The 18,409-nt window shown below is 46.0% G+C and overlaps 1 protein-coding gene across 7 annotated transcripts in view; it reads left to right on the top strand.

Moving 5' to 3' along the window:
- Positions 1 to 18,409, top strand: part of PPFIA4 (PTPRF interacting protein alpha 4) — a 99,204-nt gene that overhangs the window by 60,423 nt on the left and 20,372 nt on the right. For 3 of the 7 annotated variants that reach the window (XR_002103074.1, XM_019546353.1, XM_019546354.1), the window contains exons 17-24: positions 834 to 869; positions 9,050 to 9,183; positions 11,011 to 11,177; positions 12,094 to 12,187; positions 12,651 to 12,732; positions 13,239 to 13,439; positions 14,787 to 14,849; positions 15,978 to 16,004. Coding sequence is in view for 6 of the 7 variants with exons in the window: in XM_019546353.1 (XP_019401898.1) it covers positions 834 to 869; positions 9,050 to 9,183; positions 11,011 to 11,177; positions 12,094 to 12,187; positions 12,651 to 12,732; positions 13,239 to 13,439; positions 14,787 to 14,849; positions 15,978 to 16,004 (804 nt within the window). In the remaining variant the exon portion in view is untranslated. Of the gene's footprint in view, positions 1 to 833; positions 870 to 9,049; positions 9,184 to 11,010; positions 11,178 to 12,093; positions 12,188 to 12,650; positions 12,733 to 13,238; positions 13,440 to 14,786; positions 14,850 to 15,977; positions 16,005 to 16,162; positions 16,296 to 18,409 lie in introns of all 7 variants that reach the window. The other 4 variants (XM_019546355.1, XM_019546356.1, XM_019546357.1 and 1 more) reach the window with 3 other exon arrangements.

Genomic DNA, 18,409 nt, shown 5'->3' on the forward strand with positions numbered 1-18,409 from the left:
TGGCATGAATACACATGCAGAAAGATGTACCTGCCTGGCCATCTCAGCCTACTGCCTATGCTGAATAGTCATGTGGACCACTATGCATCCACAGCGCACATGTAATAGGATCATAAACTGTGTATACATCACTGAGTAACTGCCATTTGGTCACATAAAGTAAAATAGGATTCTGCCTGTCATGTGCACATGGGTTAATGGTAGGAGAAAGCAAGAATACAGGTATAGGAGGGTGGCTTGTGGAGAACTATGTATATGAGAAGATGGTATGTGTGTATGCTGTAGTGGACATGTGGGAGACATGAGTGTGTATGAGGGAATGCATATGTGGATGTTGGGGGTTTTAGGGTATGTGAGCCTGTTAAATTGGATAATGCCCATATTTACCAGGGTTGTGAATATGCGAGTTGATGAGTACGTGGAGAGCGTCTGTAGATAGTGAGCATGTGAGTAGCAGGGCAGGGGGCTGTACATGTGGGAGCTATGGCAGTAAGTGCATGGACTGATAGGCATGTATACAAGGGTGAGGCTGGTATGTGTAACCAGACACAGGGTATGTGCATGGCAGCAGAGCACATGCTGAAAGCATAGCATGTTTGTTCCCACTTTCCTGTGTTGCCTGGCCCAGCCCTAGTGACAGTTCTGCAGAGGGGACACTCTCACCTGTGAGCATGCTGGCCTGTCTCAGTGTGGATGTGTGGGCTGTATGTGGACCAGTCAGCCATACCCACTGTCTGCAGCCAGCACCTGACTGTCACTGCTCTGTTCAGAGGGGAATCCATAGTTAACAGCGTCCCTTTTTGTGTCTCTTTCATTTTTTCTCTTGCAACCAGCCCAGTGACTTGAGGAAACACCGGAGGAAACTGCTTGTGAGTCTGTCTTTAATTCCTTTGGCCTTTGATGCGTGCTCTTGTTACTCTCTGCTGTAACTTGTGGACTTGTCAGACAGCTCTGGCATAGCAATACATGGATACTCTTCCTATGCTGAAAAATGTCTGTACCCTGAAAAGTGATTGGTAGTCAGGGTGAAGGGGACATAGATAGGGCATGGCACTTTGTGAATAACTTGAGCCAGAAGCCTTGCCTTTGAATGTGTTGTTATGCCACCTAATAGAATGGGCTCTAGCTTGATTGGGATCTGTGGGTGCAGCTTCAGTATACATACATGTGCCTTAGAGAGGTGTGCTGCAATTGGTGTAAACCCTTCCCAAATGCAATTTGCAACAGGGGGCTCCTAGCAGGAAGTTCAGAAGTCAAGGTTGGCCTGGTCTTAAACATCAGCACCCGTTTGGAGAAGACAGAGTGGCTTGTCCACAACAGCCCATGCCTTACCTCTTGCAAGCTATACTCCACCAAGGCCCAGTAACCAGCCTCTGAGGACCATTAACATGCACATGGAAAAATGATGTATGGTTCAGCCAGAGGTGTGAGTGTAAGCAATGTCATATAGTAGGGCTCTTGCTTTCCTCCTTTGCAGGAGAAGTGACAAGCTGGGGTACTCTTTACCTAGGTGAAGTCAGTGGGAGCACTGAGTCTGTACTGTTGATGAGGATTGTTTTTGAACTGGCTACAGTGAATGGCCTTAGCTGTGTTTGCCAGCATGCCTAAATCCACTGATGTTCCCCATGCTTATGTGACATTAGGCTACAGTGAACATTGGGCTGTGCTCATGGGCTTATTTGAAGCCACATCGAGGGGCTGTACTCAGGTAATGTTGGTGACTGCAGAATGCTGGGGGCAAATGGCTAGGCCCATGGGATTTCTGTTGGCTTTGAATGCTTGCTTGGCAAGTCAGTTAGCAGTAGAACTAGAATAGGGAACATTTGCCTTTGGGATTCATCTCAGGCCACTGAAGGAGGCTGTAGAAGATGCTCTGTTGTTTTAAGGCCAGTTGGAAAGATGTGGCCAGGAATATTAGCCATAGAATGTAACCTCCCTTCCTAGCCATGCCATATGGGGAGAGATTTAATAATCCACCATGAAAAAACAGCTAGTCCAGAGCCCTCCCTAGTACATAAATGGCAGGGTCTGCCCTTCTTCAGATCTTTTCCTAGCTTGCCTTATGTCTAGGCCTTGTCTCTTCAGCTGTTGAAGGCAAACACTTCTCACTGACTTGATTGCAGCAGCTGAAGTGCCAGCCCCAGACTGCAGCTTAGAGGAATATCATACTTTATTCCAGTCTAGGAGCTGACAACTTGGATGTCTTCCAAGCACTGGGCTGGAAATATCTAGAGACAGGGAAAGGTTTTAGAGAGCAAACATTGAGAGACTGAGGAAGAGAGACAAGCGGGCCCAAGGAGAAAAAAATGGAGATAGACTGAGGCAGAAAGGAAGAAACGATGAGTGGTGGGGGAGGAATGATGAGTGGTGGGGAACAGCAGCAGAAGACGATGACAGAGCCACCAAGTTCCAGCAGCCAGCCGGACTCCTGCATCACGTACCTTCTTGCATACTGTAGAGATATTCTGTAGGTAGCCTGTGTCTGCATAGCACTGCCCGGAGATTTGACAGACAGGGGCCCTGTCCCAAGAAGCTTACTCCAGGGAGATGGTGTGTATCACCAAAGTGTGCATGGCAGAGGAGAGAACTAGCAGGTGATGATATAAATAGTACCACACTCCTGTCTGAGTTTAAGCAGGAAGTTGGCAATGAGATGGTGCTGAGGCTGCTGGAACAAATGGCTCTGTTCTTCCCTTGTCCCTTGTCTTTGCTTAGGTCAAAACCACACAAGCTTTTTCCTTCATCATCTCCCCCTGCTATTTGCCTGCTATCATGGAATTGTAGAAAAGTAGGGCTGGAAGGGACCTTTGAAAGTCATCAAGTCCAACCCCCTTTCCAAACTGTTCCATTACAAATCCTTGTCTAACCTATTACTAAGACTATACAAATCAATCCTGTCACACAGCCACAAAGCAAGGCATCCTAACTTGCCACATGTAAAGCAGGGGGGCAACAGTAGTTAGTGTCCTGCTGCTGCAAGGATTGTTAATATGCTCTGAAGATATCCAAGGAAGAGAGGCATGGCCTGCAATGCACAGGAAAACAAAACTGCCCACATACTAGTCTGATCAGGGTGTAAAAGTCCTTTCTGATCCCAAATGCAATTGGTAGCAATTGGTCTGACCCCAAGTGGTGGTTTTAGTCCCACCAAGAGCATTGGCACACCCCAGTTAAAATCCCCAGCCTTGGCTGCAGCCAACATCTGTGCTTCTTAGGCAGATTAAAAAAAAATGACACTGTAGCAATGGGAGGGAGGAAATATTCCTTCCTCGCCCCAAATGCAACCAGTAAACCCAGAAGCATGAGATTACTGAACACCTCCCATTCTGCTCTGCAATCTGAGGACAGCGAACATAAATCTACACATCACACTCTCTTACTAGACCAGCAGAACTCCTCTTTCTGTATTCCTTCCATAAACTTCTCGCAGCTACTTTAATCTTCTTTCATAAGAGAGCCAGTTGCAAAGATCTGCTTCATTCCCCCACTACTGAGTATGGGCCTCTTGCATATCCACCTGCTTTAGGCTGTACAGGTTTTCCCTTTAGCTCCAGGTTATGCATGTCTGCATGGCTTCTGGGCTTTTAACTGCTGCTCTTTACAGAGCACTCCATGCAGAGCTACTCTAAGATCATCCCTGACCAAAGCTTGTTCAAACTCTTCTTGAAAATCTCCAATGATGGAGAGTCCATAACTTCCCTAGGCAGTCTATACCACTGCCTCACTGTTCTAGCAGTGAAGAAGTTTTTCTTGGTATCTAATCTAAACCTACTTTGCTGCAACTTCAAGCCATTGATCTGTGTCCTGCTCTTTGTAGCAGCAGAGAAAAGGTGTTCTCCCTCCTCATTATGTCGGCTCTTCAGGTATTTGAAGACTGCTGTCATGTCCCCTCTTAATCAACTGTTCTGTAATCAAAACCTGGTCTCAGTCCCACTCGCTGGATGGGCACCAGTCTGTTGTGTCTAGTCCTTCTCCTAATCCCACATAGTGGTTTAGGTAATGACTTATCACTGTTTCTACCTCTGCATCCTATAGGCACACTCTCCAGGATCACACTGTACGTCAGATACCCTCCTCAGTTAGTTCATCTGCCTAAACACTGAAACCCAGACCTTACATGCTTAGACACTATCCCCCCCACCCCAAAGTCTACCCAGTTGAGTGAGCTCTGATTTTTTTTGTTAATCAGGGACCATAGAGAAGTAAAGAAAGGAACAGGCTGAGCAAATGTCTCCCTGTCTTTCTCTCATACACACACACACATATATACACATTTGACCTTAAAAAGCACGAGAGAATCACAGCTCCATAGAAACTCCTTAATGCAGTCCTGTTCCATGTCCTTATATCCATGCTAAAGGTTACATGCCACACAAAGGTTATAATTCAGCGTGGCATTCACAAAACAAAAACAGTCTAGAAATTGAAGCAGACATATTCCCCAGAGCCATTGTACATTCTCTGTACCAGCCTCCAGCAAGTTATTTCACAGCACAGTGCTCCTACCCACACTGATTTCCTCTCACTTTCCAAGAGGTTGGGAAGACCTGGCTCTACCTACCATATTTACTCAAATACAAGACAACCTCCCAATAATTAAATTCTGTATATGGAAAATGTATATATTTGTTAAAATTTTCCAGGTGTAGAATCTAATGTTTGGATATTTGCCTTGAATGTGTCCCCTTCTCACTGCTATATCAAGATAAACAAATCTAGGTGGTCAAGTAGCCCCCTTGGCCTCTGTCCCCCCCAACTTCTCTCCCCCCTTTACTGTCAGACCCTGCTCTTCCTGAACACATGGGAGAAAGGGGCAAAATTTGCACATAGGCAAATTGCTACAAGTGCCCATCCAGACTTAATTCATCCAGAATTGAGGCATTGTTCCTTTATTCAGCTGCTGTCTTTTAGCACAGGGACTCCATAAGTCCATTAGTCACATTTTTTGTAATTACTTATATATAGTACAAACTGTATTTTTTTTAATTTCATGATCCAGGTCAAATTAGCCAAATCAGTTCCAAATCCTATCAACCGAACAGAAGTCAATCATTCAAATCCATGTGGCACTACCACTGGCAAGTATCCTCTTTCCCAGACTTTTCAGCAAGGGGCTTCAGGCACTTCCAAAGCCATGGCATGCATCCTACGTGCAGGCCCAAGCCTGGAGGTCTTGGGGTTTGGATGTCCCCGAGTGTCGCTTGCTTCTAACCAACAGGCCAAAGGAGCAAGCTAGGGGGAAAATCCTCCATCTCCATAAAATATGTGTGTAGCCAAGATCTGTCATAGTGGGGCCTGCCTGCAGTGCAAGGACATGTCTCCACTCTCTACTACATATAGTTATTCAGAGGTCAGGAAGAAGGGGATTTTCCTTTCTAGTCACAGCAGGAAACCACCTGGACTGATACCATGGTATCTGTCCTGCCATGTGATATTTGTCCGAAGCCGGAAGGCTCATCATGATTTACTATATAATTCATTGGGCTGGGCCTCGGTGGAGTCAACAGTGTTTCAAGCCATGGTGACCACTGAGCACTGTTCACTATGTGTGTATACTCCAGATACCCCCTACAAAAGCGTTGTGTGCTAATTAGCCCCCACTTAGGACTGGAACCAAGTGTTCTTGTCACAAGTCCTGGGATCTTCCAAAAATTTATATGCAGATGAAGTGCATGACAACCTTTTCTGGTTCTATCTTATGCAGGACAGAGCCACACTAATCATATGTGCCAGGCTGAGAGGAGTGGGTGACAAGAGGGATTCTGGGTGAACTGTTTGGGGCCTCATTTTATTATGTATCTTAGACATTTAAGGTTGCTGAAGAAACAGGAATCATTGGAAATGGGATAGCAAGGCACAACTTGGCTGTGGGAGTGAAGAGGAAAATGAAATATATTCAGTGTAGTAGCCCATCATAACTTGAAAAAGTCAGCACTGAGGGGTACTGTGTGCAGGGGGCACTGCTGTATGTCTTATTCAGGTGGGCTGCACTAACCTATCCTGTGCTAGGTTCTCGTCATATGATGGGTCACGTGTTTTATAGTTGTAATGAGTGTTGCCTACATTTAAACAGCTTTATAGTGTTTTCTATTATTGAGTACACACTGCTTTTGGCAGCAGCAAAAGATAGTTTATTGAATGAGTTTTTGTTGTGTGTGACTATAAGATGAGGGGCTTTTTTCCCTACACTGATTGGGTGGGGGATGACTCGTCTTGTATTTCAGTAAGTAAATACAGTATTATAGACACATATCTGATCCCTGTTGCTGCACTTTCTAACATCTCAGAACCAAAGACAGTTAGGGTTGGAAGGGAGGTCAGGAGGTCGCATCTAGTCCAACCCCCGTGGTCAAAGCAGGACCAGCCCCAACTAGATCATCCCAGCCAGGGCTTTGTCTACCTGGGTCTTAAAAACCTCCAAGAATGGAGATTCCACTTCCTCCCTGGGTAACCTGTTCCAGTGTTTTACTACCCTCCTAGTGAGAAAATTCTTCCTAATATCCAACCTAAACTTCCCTTGCTTCAACTTGAGACCATTGCCCCTTGTACTGTCATCTGTCACCACTGAGAACAGTCCAGCTCCATCCTCTTTGTAACCCCCTTCAGGTTGTTAAAGGCTGTTATTAAATCCCCTCTCAGTCTTCTCTTCCCCAGACTAAATAAACCCAATTCCCTCAGCCTCTCCTCATTAGTCATGTGCCCCGGCCCTCTAACCATTTTCATTGCACACCGCTGAACTCTTTATCCACATCCTTTCTGTAGTCGGGACCCAAAACTGGACACAGTACTGTAGGTGTGGCCTCACCAGTGCTGAATAGAGGGGAAGAATCACTTAGCCTGTTTATTCTTGCAGTAAGGCATGGCAGTGTTTTAATCCTTTCTTAATGATAGGGAATCAAAGGTAAGAGAGACAGAGCCCACATAATTTTCCCAGAGTTACAGAGGTTGCATAGGGACTTTAACCCCAGCTTTCTAGGGCTTAAGCTGGTGCCTTAATTACCAGACCATTCTTCTGTTACTAGGGCAGGTAGTTTACTCAAGTCCGGATACACTCAGTGCTCCTTAGTCTTTTGCCCACTGAGGCACTCTCCAACTGAGAAAACCCTTTTGCATGCAGCCCAGGGTGGGGGTAATGGATCCAAAAAAGTCTTGGTTCATATCTGTCTTGTCTCTTTCTCTCACGCTTCACTGGCCTCACATCAGCATTGTCTCTGAGCCAGGGCCCAACAGAACTAAAGTGAAATGATCAGGAATGGGAAATCTCAGTAAATCATGTGCTAAAGACAAAGGTAGGAAGAGGAAGGAGTGGAAAAGCTGTCTTTGAAACTGCTGACGGGGTCTGACCGAGAAGGCACAGGGCAGCACAGGTGTCGACAAGTTAGAGGCCCCCATTAAAGCAAAAGGCAGGTCTTAATTGGAGAGAATCCAAGGTAAGGCAAGAGCAGTGATGAAGTCAGAGAGGGCCTGATCTGTAGGCAGAAACCAGTGGAGTGTGAGTTTTGCACAACATAGAGCAGGGGTGACCACAAAAAGGTATGATGCCAGGCTCTACATTGCCAAAAGGGAAGCATGCAAAGGAGGAATCAGCATTTATTACTATGGGTCCAGAGATAGAACCTGCAACTCAGACTACCTGGTGCTAGCTGCCCGGACTTGCGGCCAGTAGCGTAATACTTGGGGCCTGCACACCAGCCTCAGTCGCCAACCCAGGAAGGAAGGACAGCTCGACTGCACCACCATCAGCACAACCACTGACACTGCGCTGTGGGTGGCTGCTGCCCTGATTGCCCAAGAGCCCAGTTACACCTGTTTGTGGACTGTACAGGAACTGGCTGAGCAGGCAAAGCCCCATCGCTGGTGAGGTTCTTGAGATGGCACAAAACACTTTCCAGCACCAGTATTTATGGACAGTCCTGCTGTAGTGCAGGAAGGGGATGACCTAGGAGGTCCTTTCCAGCCCTGTGACCTGTGGTCCTTCTGCTTGCATGTGTCATTCTGCTGCTGCCCCATTGCTCATTCACACTGCTGCCATGCAGCCTTCCTGCCCTGTCCTGCTGTGGACACTCATTCAGTACACTGCATCCTGCATTGCTGGTTCTGCTGCTGCTCACATGGTCAGTGGACAAATGGGGTTCTTCAGATGCATGCGTTTGCTGTGCTGTTGCAGCTCCCTGCTGCCTCTGCATTTCACTACACTGCTTTGGCGGTTGCTTGCCCTACCTGAACTTGGTTACTCCTGAGCATCCATGGCCACCTCCCCATTTGGGAGCCAAGTGTTTGGTTTTTTCTAGAGAAGCAGGTTTATGCTATTCTTTGGTATTGAGGTAACCTTGCTATGTCAAGCTGTATCAAATCATCAGCCTGCCACGGGGAGGCCTTTCAATGTGATATGAATGAAGTAGGAGGATTAAGGACACTGGTTTCTTCTTGACTGGCACGACAAGGTCAGTGGCACGACAAGTGCCAGTTGCAGTGGTAGTTTACCCTATACCACAGCTCAGCTCTAGCTGTGGCCCTACATGCATCTCAGTGCAGCCTGTCCACTATCACCTGTTGCTCTTCTTTCATATGATATATACACATCCCTCTTTGCTCTGTGTGCACTAAAATGAGAGGTGGGGGACTCGGTCTGCCTTCAGATCTGCCAGCCAGCCCAGGTCATAAAAACAATTGCACATTACTCAGGCAGGGAAGAACCTCCCTTTCCTCCAAACCCTGCAACCTTCTCCTCCCTCCCCCACAAAATAGGCACCTAATCTAAGATGGAGTAGACATGTTGGATGGAGAGTGGTTTCTCTGACAGTGCACAGCTATTGACTGGGCTCAAGAGGAGCCATGAAGGTCCTGGGCAGGTTCATCAAGGTAGAACACTGTGCAGCAGACATCAGCTGTTGTGGGGAAATCCATGCTCCTGACAAACCCAAATCTAGAACAGGGGTATGTTTGTTTTGGAAGTAGACTGATGAAATGGGTTGCTTGATTCTGGGGCTAGGCGTGATTTGGGAAGTCGTCTTTGATGCTTAACCTCACAACTCTACTGTTTGTTCAGTCACCAGCGGCTCGGGATGAGAACCGAGAAGATAAAACCACCATAAAATGTGAGACTTCCCCTCCTTCCTCTCCCAGGACGCTGCGGCTGGAGAAACTGGGTCATCCTGCACTCAGTCAGGAAGATGGAAAAAGGTATAGAGGTGGGAAGTGGATGGAGTCTGACAGCAACACTGTCTGGACCTGTGGTGTGAACTGGTATATCTGTGGAGGAGAATGTGTTGCTATGAACTGTAGAGAGGAGAGGACCAGGTTTTCTAAGGGATGAGTGGGGAGGGCTTGGCATGAACTCTGAAAGGCAACAGTGCCTTTCAGAGCAGTAAGGATCACAGGACTGAAGAGATCTCCATGGTCATGAACTCCAGTCGCCTGCTATTGCAGTTGCCCCATCATATCATCCCCTCCATGAAGTGACCAAGTTCTGTATTAAAATAAGCTGATTGTTTTTGCCCCCACCCTCCTTTGGCAGGCTGTTGCTGAAGTTCATTTCTCTGATGGTTAGAGCCAGCTCCCAGTTTCCAGTCCAGATTTATTCATAACCAGCTTTGTGCCCATTCATTCTCCAAGAGTTGCCCTTTAGCTCTCCTGCCCCATAATGCTACTCACCCTGATGTATTGCTAGACAGAAATCATGTTCCCTTTCAGCCTTTGTTTTCTCAGCTAACTTCAAGGCCCCTCTCAGAAGCTAAGGGGTCCATTTCCCTAATCCTCCTGGCAGCCAGGATTTATACGTGCTCCAGTTTGATTGAGTTAATCTTTCTTGAGTATGGATGGTCAGAATTTTCTACAGTACTTGGGGAAAGCTCATGGTATGAGGACACACTTTAAACATAGTTCCAAAGTCTATAAACAAATGGATTTGTGCCAGGGATGAGGCTGTGATGATGAGTAGCCCCGTTGCTCCTGGGGTGGATGGCTAGGTCCCTATGTAGTCCTTGCTGTGCTGGTGACTCAGGACTCTGCCTTCCAACCCAGCTAGAGATTCTGGTAGAGGCGCATGTCCAGTGGCAAGTCTCAGCCAGGGGACTGCAGAGTATGGAGAGCTGGGTCTTCAGCTCCTTTGCTTTGCTTCTAATCTTGGCTTCTCCAGGCCTCAGATTAGCTGCAGCTGTTTGCTGTGTCTGTGCTTCACTTCTTTCTCTCAGGCCAAGCCCCACAGTGCCCCTGTCCCTCAGCTGATAAGCTGTGTCAGAGTAGGCTTGGTAAAGCACTTCCATTGGGTAAACCTGGTACTGAGATGAATAGTATGGGCATCTTTGTTCTTATAACTGTGGGGGATGGCATAGCTATCAAGCAGTGGGTGAAAAAGACGTAGTGGCCCTGGAAAAAGATTCCTGTGCCAAAATGCCCCATATCTTCCCAGGGTGCCTAACTCTAGGTCTCTTGCAGCTCACAGTGGGTGTATCTACGCATCGCTGTACAGTGGCATTAGTACTGCACCATGTTTTAGTACTTGCTTGGGGGAAGTACTAAAACATGGCTCACTAGCTGCCCATACTGCAGCATATGGGTGGTGCATGGTTAGATTCACTGGCTGCATCGCTGTAGTGGCATACTATAGCCAGGCAGTACAGTGACGTAGCCGGCGATCATGTGTAGACCAACGTGATCACTACATTGCTATAGTGTGTCATATGCACTTAGTGTGTACCCAGTACCTCGGTGTCTTTGGCCAGCATTTCTTCTTCCCAGTACTTCACAGCGGAGCTGATGATGATCATCTTCAGGCCCGTGGTGTCCCAACCCAGGGATGGCTGCATGATTCCTCTGTATGCAGTATGGAGCACGTGGGGCACTTTGGGGCAGAAGGTGGCATATTCCCATACAAAAAGCTTACCAGTGCCTTGCAGGGCAGCCAGACTCTGGGAAACAGCCTTCTTGCAGTTCCTGTGTCTCCTGTGTGTGTCTGCTGCAAATCAGAAACCACCTGAATGTTTTCCTCTCTCTCCACTAATTCCCTAGCTCTCTGGAGGAACAGACAAGCAACCCAAGCAGCAGTAACAGCAGCCAGGACTCTCTGCACAAAGGTTCTAAGAGAAAAGGGATCAAATCTTCCATTGGGCGCTTGTTTGGGAAGAAGGAAAAAGGACGTCTCATTCAGCTGAGCAGAGAAGGAGCCACTGGACATGGTCTCTGAGTTCCTTCATTTATTTATACAAAAGAGCAGTGGGGTTTTGGGGTGTGATTGAAATAGAGAGGTCCTGGGGGCACCTCTTAGTTGGAATGTTTCTTGCTTAGGATTCAAGGTACAGCATGAAGGGAGGAATTGGTTTCTGCCAGGCATGTAGGGTATTTATACACATACATTTTAATGCCCAGACACACCGGAGATCTGGTGCATCAGAGGCTTAGTAGGCTCAATTAATCGGTTCTGCTCTGCACGCAAGCTGATGTGCATGGCGCTGCATCGCTTGCAGTTTTATAAGTGGCAAAATGCACATCAGCATGGAGAAAATGGCAGCAGTGCACTTTTGAACGAAAACACCTTCTGTATGTTTTAGTTCAAAAGTGCACCACTTCCATTTTCTGTGTGCTGATGCGCATTTTGCCACATATACAACTGCAAGTGATGCAGTACCATGCACATCAGCTTGCGTGCTGAGCACCGAGTGCTTTTCATGCAGTGCTTGCATGTGTAAAAATGCCTAGAAAAAACAAGCTTTAGTCTCATCAGGTCTGTATTAAAAGTTTAGACCTGCCCTGAAAAACCATCCCTGCTCAGAATCCCCCTCCAGTAGCTGAGTTGCTGAGAGGCAATTAATGCCCTGGTTTTTGCCTCTTGGCCATTTGGGGGGGTGGGATTAAAGGCACTGCTGTATCTCAAACTTAGGTAGGTCCTGATTCATAACACTGTTCAGGGCCCACTGGGCTTTCCCATTTATTAGAGCTGCCAAGGGGTGAGAGGGTTTTCTATCTCAGTATTGTTTCGCCATCTGTTGTACTCTCCCTGAAGCATGGATTATCACCATAGGGACAGGAGCTAAGGACTGAAAACAGTTAGTTGATGCCAGTCTAACCTTTGGGATATTCTTGCCTGTTCCACAGTTCTGATGACCGATTCTGAGATTGGCCTACAAGACACCCTGGGGCTTGGTAAGCTGGGAGCTCAAGCAGAGAAGGACCGACGGATGAGGAAGAAGTAAGCCTGCCTGTTTGTCTATCCCTGTGTGAGTTGGTAAGGATGAGCCCCTCAGGGTGATAGCAGGCTTAGGGTAGCCTGGGGAAAGGATCTATGCATCCATCATTGTCCCTGAGTTCACTGCATGTCCCTCTCTCACCAGTTCCTGCTGAACTGGCACATGCTCACCTCTTACTTCCCAGAGCTATGTTTGCCTTCATTATTACTTTGCTGTGTGTAGTTTTTTACTCCCTATGGCTGCTGCCTATTATCTGACTTCTTTCACTTCATGGCAGTCTTCTTCCAGTGTATGTGCACCTCAGAGACAACTATGTCATTAGCATCCTTTCCTTAGCTGCACCAGGTTAACCCCCAGTATACACCTCAGAGACTCTGAGGTGTGTATTTGTGGGGAGCTTGGGATGCTTTCTTAACTCTAAGCTTAGCTGTCAGTGAATACCTCTTCTGCTGCTTTCCCTCCCAGGCACGAACTTTTAGAAGAGGCTCGAAGAAAAGGTTTGCCTTTTGCTCACTGGGATGGCCCAACTGTTGTCTCATGGCTAGAGGTGAGCTTGTGGTTCGATTAAACTGATACACCCAGGACGCCATCACTCTGTCCCTCCCCTGCCACCCAAGTAAGAGAGAATGGCCACACTGATGAAAAAGTATCCATGTAGATACTGACCTCTCCTTCAGTGTCTCTCAACTTCACCAATTTGAACTGAGTGTAACTTCATTAAAATGTAGGGAGTTGCCCTGACATGAATGTGAAAAGAATCCAGTGCTCAAAGGTCATGCTAAGAAATTGCTGCTAGTGCTCCCTGGAGTACCTATCAGGTAGAATAGCCCTTGCCCGATGCCTCTGGAACCAGGTATTTGGCCTATTCCAGTGAGGAGAATGTTTGTACTGCCTGGGAATGTGGGTTTAACTAGCTGGTTTGAAAAGATCAAACCAAACATGCTTTTCCCCTAAGCTATCAGACCCAGGACACTTTGCTGCATCCCATGTTAGTATGCAGGTGTCTGGTCCGAGATGGATGCATAAAACACCTATTTTCTCCTGTACTGCCAGCTGTGGGTGGGGATGCCAGCCTGGTATGTTGCAGCCTGCAGAGCCAATGTGAAGAGTGGTGCCATCATGTCTGCCTTGTCCGATACCGAAATCCAGAGAGAAATTGGCATCAGCAATGCCCTGCACCGGCTGAAATTGCGTTTGGCCATTCAAGAAATGGTGTCCCTAACAAGCCCTTCGGCTCCACCCACCTCGAGGACGGTAAATGCTTATAGCCATTCCTGGTACTGCATAGAGTCTTGTGCACATTGTGTCAGTACTTTTATCTGGAAAAGAAGGTAGATTTGCACCTTATATTCCAACCCTAAGTGTGCGTGTGCATGCACTCCTGCGCGTGTGCATGTGTGGGGGGGAAGAGGGGGTGTACAAGCTTTCATGGGCTAAAGCTTACTTCATCGTATGTTATATTTTTATGTGCCAGTAATGGAGATAATGAATTTGTGTTATGTCCTCTATCTACCTATCAGAGATGACACAGGAACACAGTATACTGTTGACCTCCATCAATGTTGAATTAACAATACTTCTTTAAAAAGAAGCAGGTTTTCATTCTACTTAAAGGAAGATTTTATCATAAAGCCAGCTAGGAAGAGAGTTTAGTTTTATCGTCTTGGGTTGCTGAGTAGAGATCCAGAAGAACTTTGCTCCAGCCTGAAATCATCCAACAATACTTGATAATGCTTTCACCAGTCATCTCCTCCAAGCTAACATGGCTTGTTCTAATGCCCCCTTTTAACTGGGCCTGCAGTCTGGATCTAATTCAGCCTTTTAAAAGATCAAGTACTCTGGAGTCTGATTCCCCTGTTGGTGAGCTACCTCCAGCCTCTGTGCACATTCTCAGATAAGTTACTGTATTGTGTAGTACATATAAAGCCGGACGTTTCAGAGGAGACAAAGCAGCCCTCTGTTGTATCTGGCCAATTAAGCAGTATTTATTAACATGGCATTCCAGCCTGAGGATATATGTAATACATGTTTTATCCTAGATGGAGTAAATGCAGTTGCTGTTCTTGTTCACTGTTTTTTAATCTTACCTAGCTCTACGTCTCACCAGTATTGTAGAACAATGGATTCCATAAATTGTACATACATTGCGTAAAGTACTTCTGTTATCCATTTTAAATTTCTTCTTGGCCTGGGGTAGCTGGGAGAACACTACCAGTTTTCTCAGCCACTGATTATTAGCATCCTGTACTGTCATAATGTCATATCTCAAACCGAAGTGAAGAGCCCTAGGTAAGGTTCAGGGCAGCTGAAAGTTCGTTTCACTAGACGAACCTCAGGAAACACTAGTACCCTTTAGATAAAGAGGGCCAGACTCCAGTCTCACTGATTTTGGTGTAAATCAGAAGTGACTTCTTCTGGAAACCAGTGTTATATAGAAGAGGATCCAGCTGTGAAAGTCTGTTTGTAAACTACTGAAACATGCAGTATATCTGTAGCTGAACTTGCTCTCATTAATAGTTTTGACTTGGCAGTCACACTTCAGTTACAAAATAACTTTGTCTGACTTTATCCCATTGCCCTGTGTGACTTTTGTCCCCCTAGTCCTCTGGAAATGTCTGGGTCACACACGAAGAGATGGAGAACATGGCAACTTCCACAAAAACGGTTAGTGCCTTTTGTCTAGTGCCTCCTCCCATCTGAATGGCCTGTTGCTTGCTAAACACAACTTAGAAGTGGTTAGTGTTGCAATCTTAGTCCTTAGGGCTCCATTGAATGAAAAAAGGAGTTCCTCAGGCAGTCACTTTATGGAAAATAATTTGGAACTGTTTTGGAACTGTTAATAACTTGGCAGCGTCTGTGCCTTTCTTTTTCTTTTTTGCTTAAATAAGCAACGCAAGATCCTGTGGTTTTGCTGAGAGTTCATGACATTGATCTCTGTGTTTCTAAGGCCCCTGCTACATGTTACATATATTACGCAATTAACTGGTTTATCGCACAGTAACATTTTTGTGCCACACACATACAAAGTAATTCTCACACAATTAACTGGTTAATCACACAGTACCTTTAGACCAGCCACACTTGCAAAGTAATTATCACATGATAAAAATGACTGTCCAACTATAGAAGGAGCCAACCAGCTATGAAGTTAGTGCTTGAAAATGTATAACAGCTCTCTAGCTGGTTTCTATCCAGCTTTAATCTGAACATGTAGCAGGGCCCTAACAAAAATTACCCATTGCTTTCAAGACGGTGCAGAAAAATGACTTAGAATGTGAGATCCTGACTCTGCTGATGCTGCTGGCAAAATGTTTATTGACTTCAGTGGGGCCATTTTAGTGACCCTTATGTAAAATGGGTAAGGGATTTCAATCTGTTTCTTACTGACCATCTGTCAGTATCACAGTGCTACAGCTCATTTTTACAACCACTATGAACATATGATCCAAAAGCTAAAGAGAATTGGGTGGAATTGGCATCGTGCATTGGCAGAATCCTGGGTGCCTCAAAGTCTCCGGCAAACCTTGCTTTGCAGTCAGTAGGGTCAGAATATCACCCATGCAGTTTCTCTCGGGGAGAAACGCACCCCTGAGCTGCATATCAGTGGGTGAACCTATGTCTCCCTGGCCTATTCCAACAGACATTGAGTCCCATTAGCACTTTTTATTTGACTGCAGTAGGTCACAGTTCAAATATGTATGTTCAGTTGTATTTGTTTGAAAAGTGTGATCTGTGGGTAGCAGTTACTGACTTTACTTGTTTTTGTTGACATGCTACGTTTGTTACAATTAGGACACTGAGGAGGGCAGTTGGGCACAGGTGAGATTCCCATGTCATCTCTTTTCGTCTTTGTTAGGCTGGGGAGTTACTTGTTAGTAGAGGCAGCACAACCCAGAGAATCAAATATGACCCTCTAACAAACTGAACTCCTTGGTGACACGGTGTGTGTCCAATCACATCACTCCATTTCCATGCAGGCCACTCCCTCGGACAATTATTCAGCATTTATCCCTGCCCTTATGAACAGTTATTCCCTTAAGCCCTGCCCCCAAAAGGACATCATTGGAAGGTCGGTGAAGGCAGCAGCAGAGACTCTCAAACCCTCACAAGGCAAGGAAACCCTTCTTTTTATTTTCCATTGTGCTTGAATTAATCCTCTTTTGTCTTGTCTTATTTTGGGGGTGAATTCATGATACCAGATCTTCTTCACTCACTTATCACCTATCTATGATATTTATTACACCATGCACTCCTGCCCTTAACTCTTGGATGGAATGGAATTTAATGCATATTACTGTTGCTATTTAAATTTCTATGGAAGTAATAAAACATGATACCCTGAACCTTTGTACAGTGGGTAATGACATGCTAAGATTTTCCAATGCACTGTAGGTGACTTAGTTATTGACAATGACTGGAAGATACTGGTGATGGACCTGCATAGCTTTGGTAGATCGTTACCCTGTGTTCCTCTAAGAAGTGGCTTCCTGGGAACATTTCTGGTAGAAACACTTGCTGTTTATCATCTCTTTATGCACAGCATGTAAGGAGTCACTCATCATCATCCCTGGAAAAAGTGTGAAAACCTTATTAATAGTAGTGCTAAGTACCATATTTTCTGGCATCCAACACTCCCCAGAATGTATCTTTTTGCACCTGGGCAAAAAGACCCACCAACACACTTGTAGGCAGGGGGATGACCTTCTCAGCAGTGCATCAGCAGAAAGGGCTCTTGAAGTCATAGTTGACTCCAAGATGAACATGAGTCATCAATGTGACAAAATGATCAACAAGGATAACCGCACTTTATCATGCATTAGCAGATGCATGACTAATTCAGGGAGGCGGTGCTTCCCCTCTGTGTGGCACTGGTCAGGCCGTGGTTGGAGTACTGCGTCCAGTTCTGGGCGCCGCACTTCAAGAGGGACGCGGAGAATCTTGAGAGGGTTCAGAGGAGGGTACTCATATGGTCAGAGGCCTGCAGGCAAGGCCTCATGAGGAGAGACTGAGGGACCTAGATCTCTTCAGCCTTCGCAAGAGAAGGCTGAGAGGTGATCTTGTGGCTGCCTATAAATTAATCGGGGAGGGCAGCAGGGAATAGGAGATGCTCTATTTACTAGGGCACCCCCTGGAGTAACTAGGAACAATGGCCACAAATTGACAGAGAGCAGATTTAGGTTGGACATTAGAAAGAACTTCTTCATAGTAAGGGTTGCCAGAATCTGGAATGGGCTCCCAAGGGAGGTGGTACTCTCTTCTACCTTGGACGATCTTCAACAGTAGACTGGACAAGCACCTAGCTGGGGTTGTTTGACTCAGCACTCTTTCCTGCCTGGGGCAGGGGGTCAGACTCGATGACCTACTGAGGTCCCTTCAGACCCTAACATCTATGAATCTATAATACATACCTTGTTTTGGAAAGTAAGAATGAAGAAAAAAGATTTTTCCAGAGTTATGACTGCATAAAGCACGGACAGAGCATAATCTGATGATCTGCCCTCTTTTCCCCGCTTAGACTGTGAAATAGCAGGAGAGATATCAGAAGCAGCAAGCAGATGAGCAATATTGCCCTAAGTAAGGTTAGCTTGATTAATAAAACATCAAGACCATTAAAAAGAAGAGATGGTTGTTAATACCATAGAGTGGAGAACAGTGAGCTGTTAAGTCAGTTGACTCCCTCGGTTGCCTGAATAGTAATGCAACAGCTGCTGCACTGTGGAACAGGAATTAAAGTAGGGCACTTCTGTTCTGGTGAGAAAATCAGCTTACCAGTTTAATATACACATCCCAATTGGGGGGGGGAGGTGCTGGTTTGTTGGAGGGAAAGATGCATGTTGTATGCAAGAAAATATAATATGTTTAGTACTGTATCACTGGAAGAATTGGCTAACCTCATAATTACTTTGGGAGGTAGGGAAGTTTTATCAAATCCATTTTGTAGGTGGGAAATTAAGAAGCAGATTGAAGCAAAGATGCTCCCAGGGCCTAATGAAGAACACATGGCTCTCACTCCTGTTAGGTACATCATGCTGCCCCAGATTGCAACCCCTCCTGAATTCCTAGTTCAGGAATATGTGGAACTGGGACAATATTTCTCACTAAGAGTGAAAGAAGTGGGGCTCACAGGGGGTTAAAATGTCATAGGTCAAGGCCTACTCTCACGAATCCTGCTTCTGTGCAGATGTGAATGGTTTTCCTGCCAGCAGCGCATAAGCCTGATTCTC

This window comes from Crocodylus porosus, unplaced genomic scaffold (genome assembly GCF_001723895.1).
Source record: "Crocodylus porosus isolate Cpor-Errol unplaced genomic scaffold, CroPor_comp1, whole genome shotgun sequence".
In the NCBI taxonomy this organism is placed as follows: Eukaryota; Metazoa; Chordata; order Crocodylia; family Crocodylidae; genus Crocodylus; species Crocodylus porosus.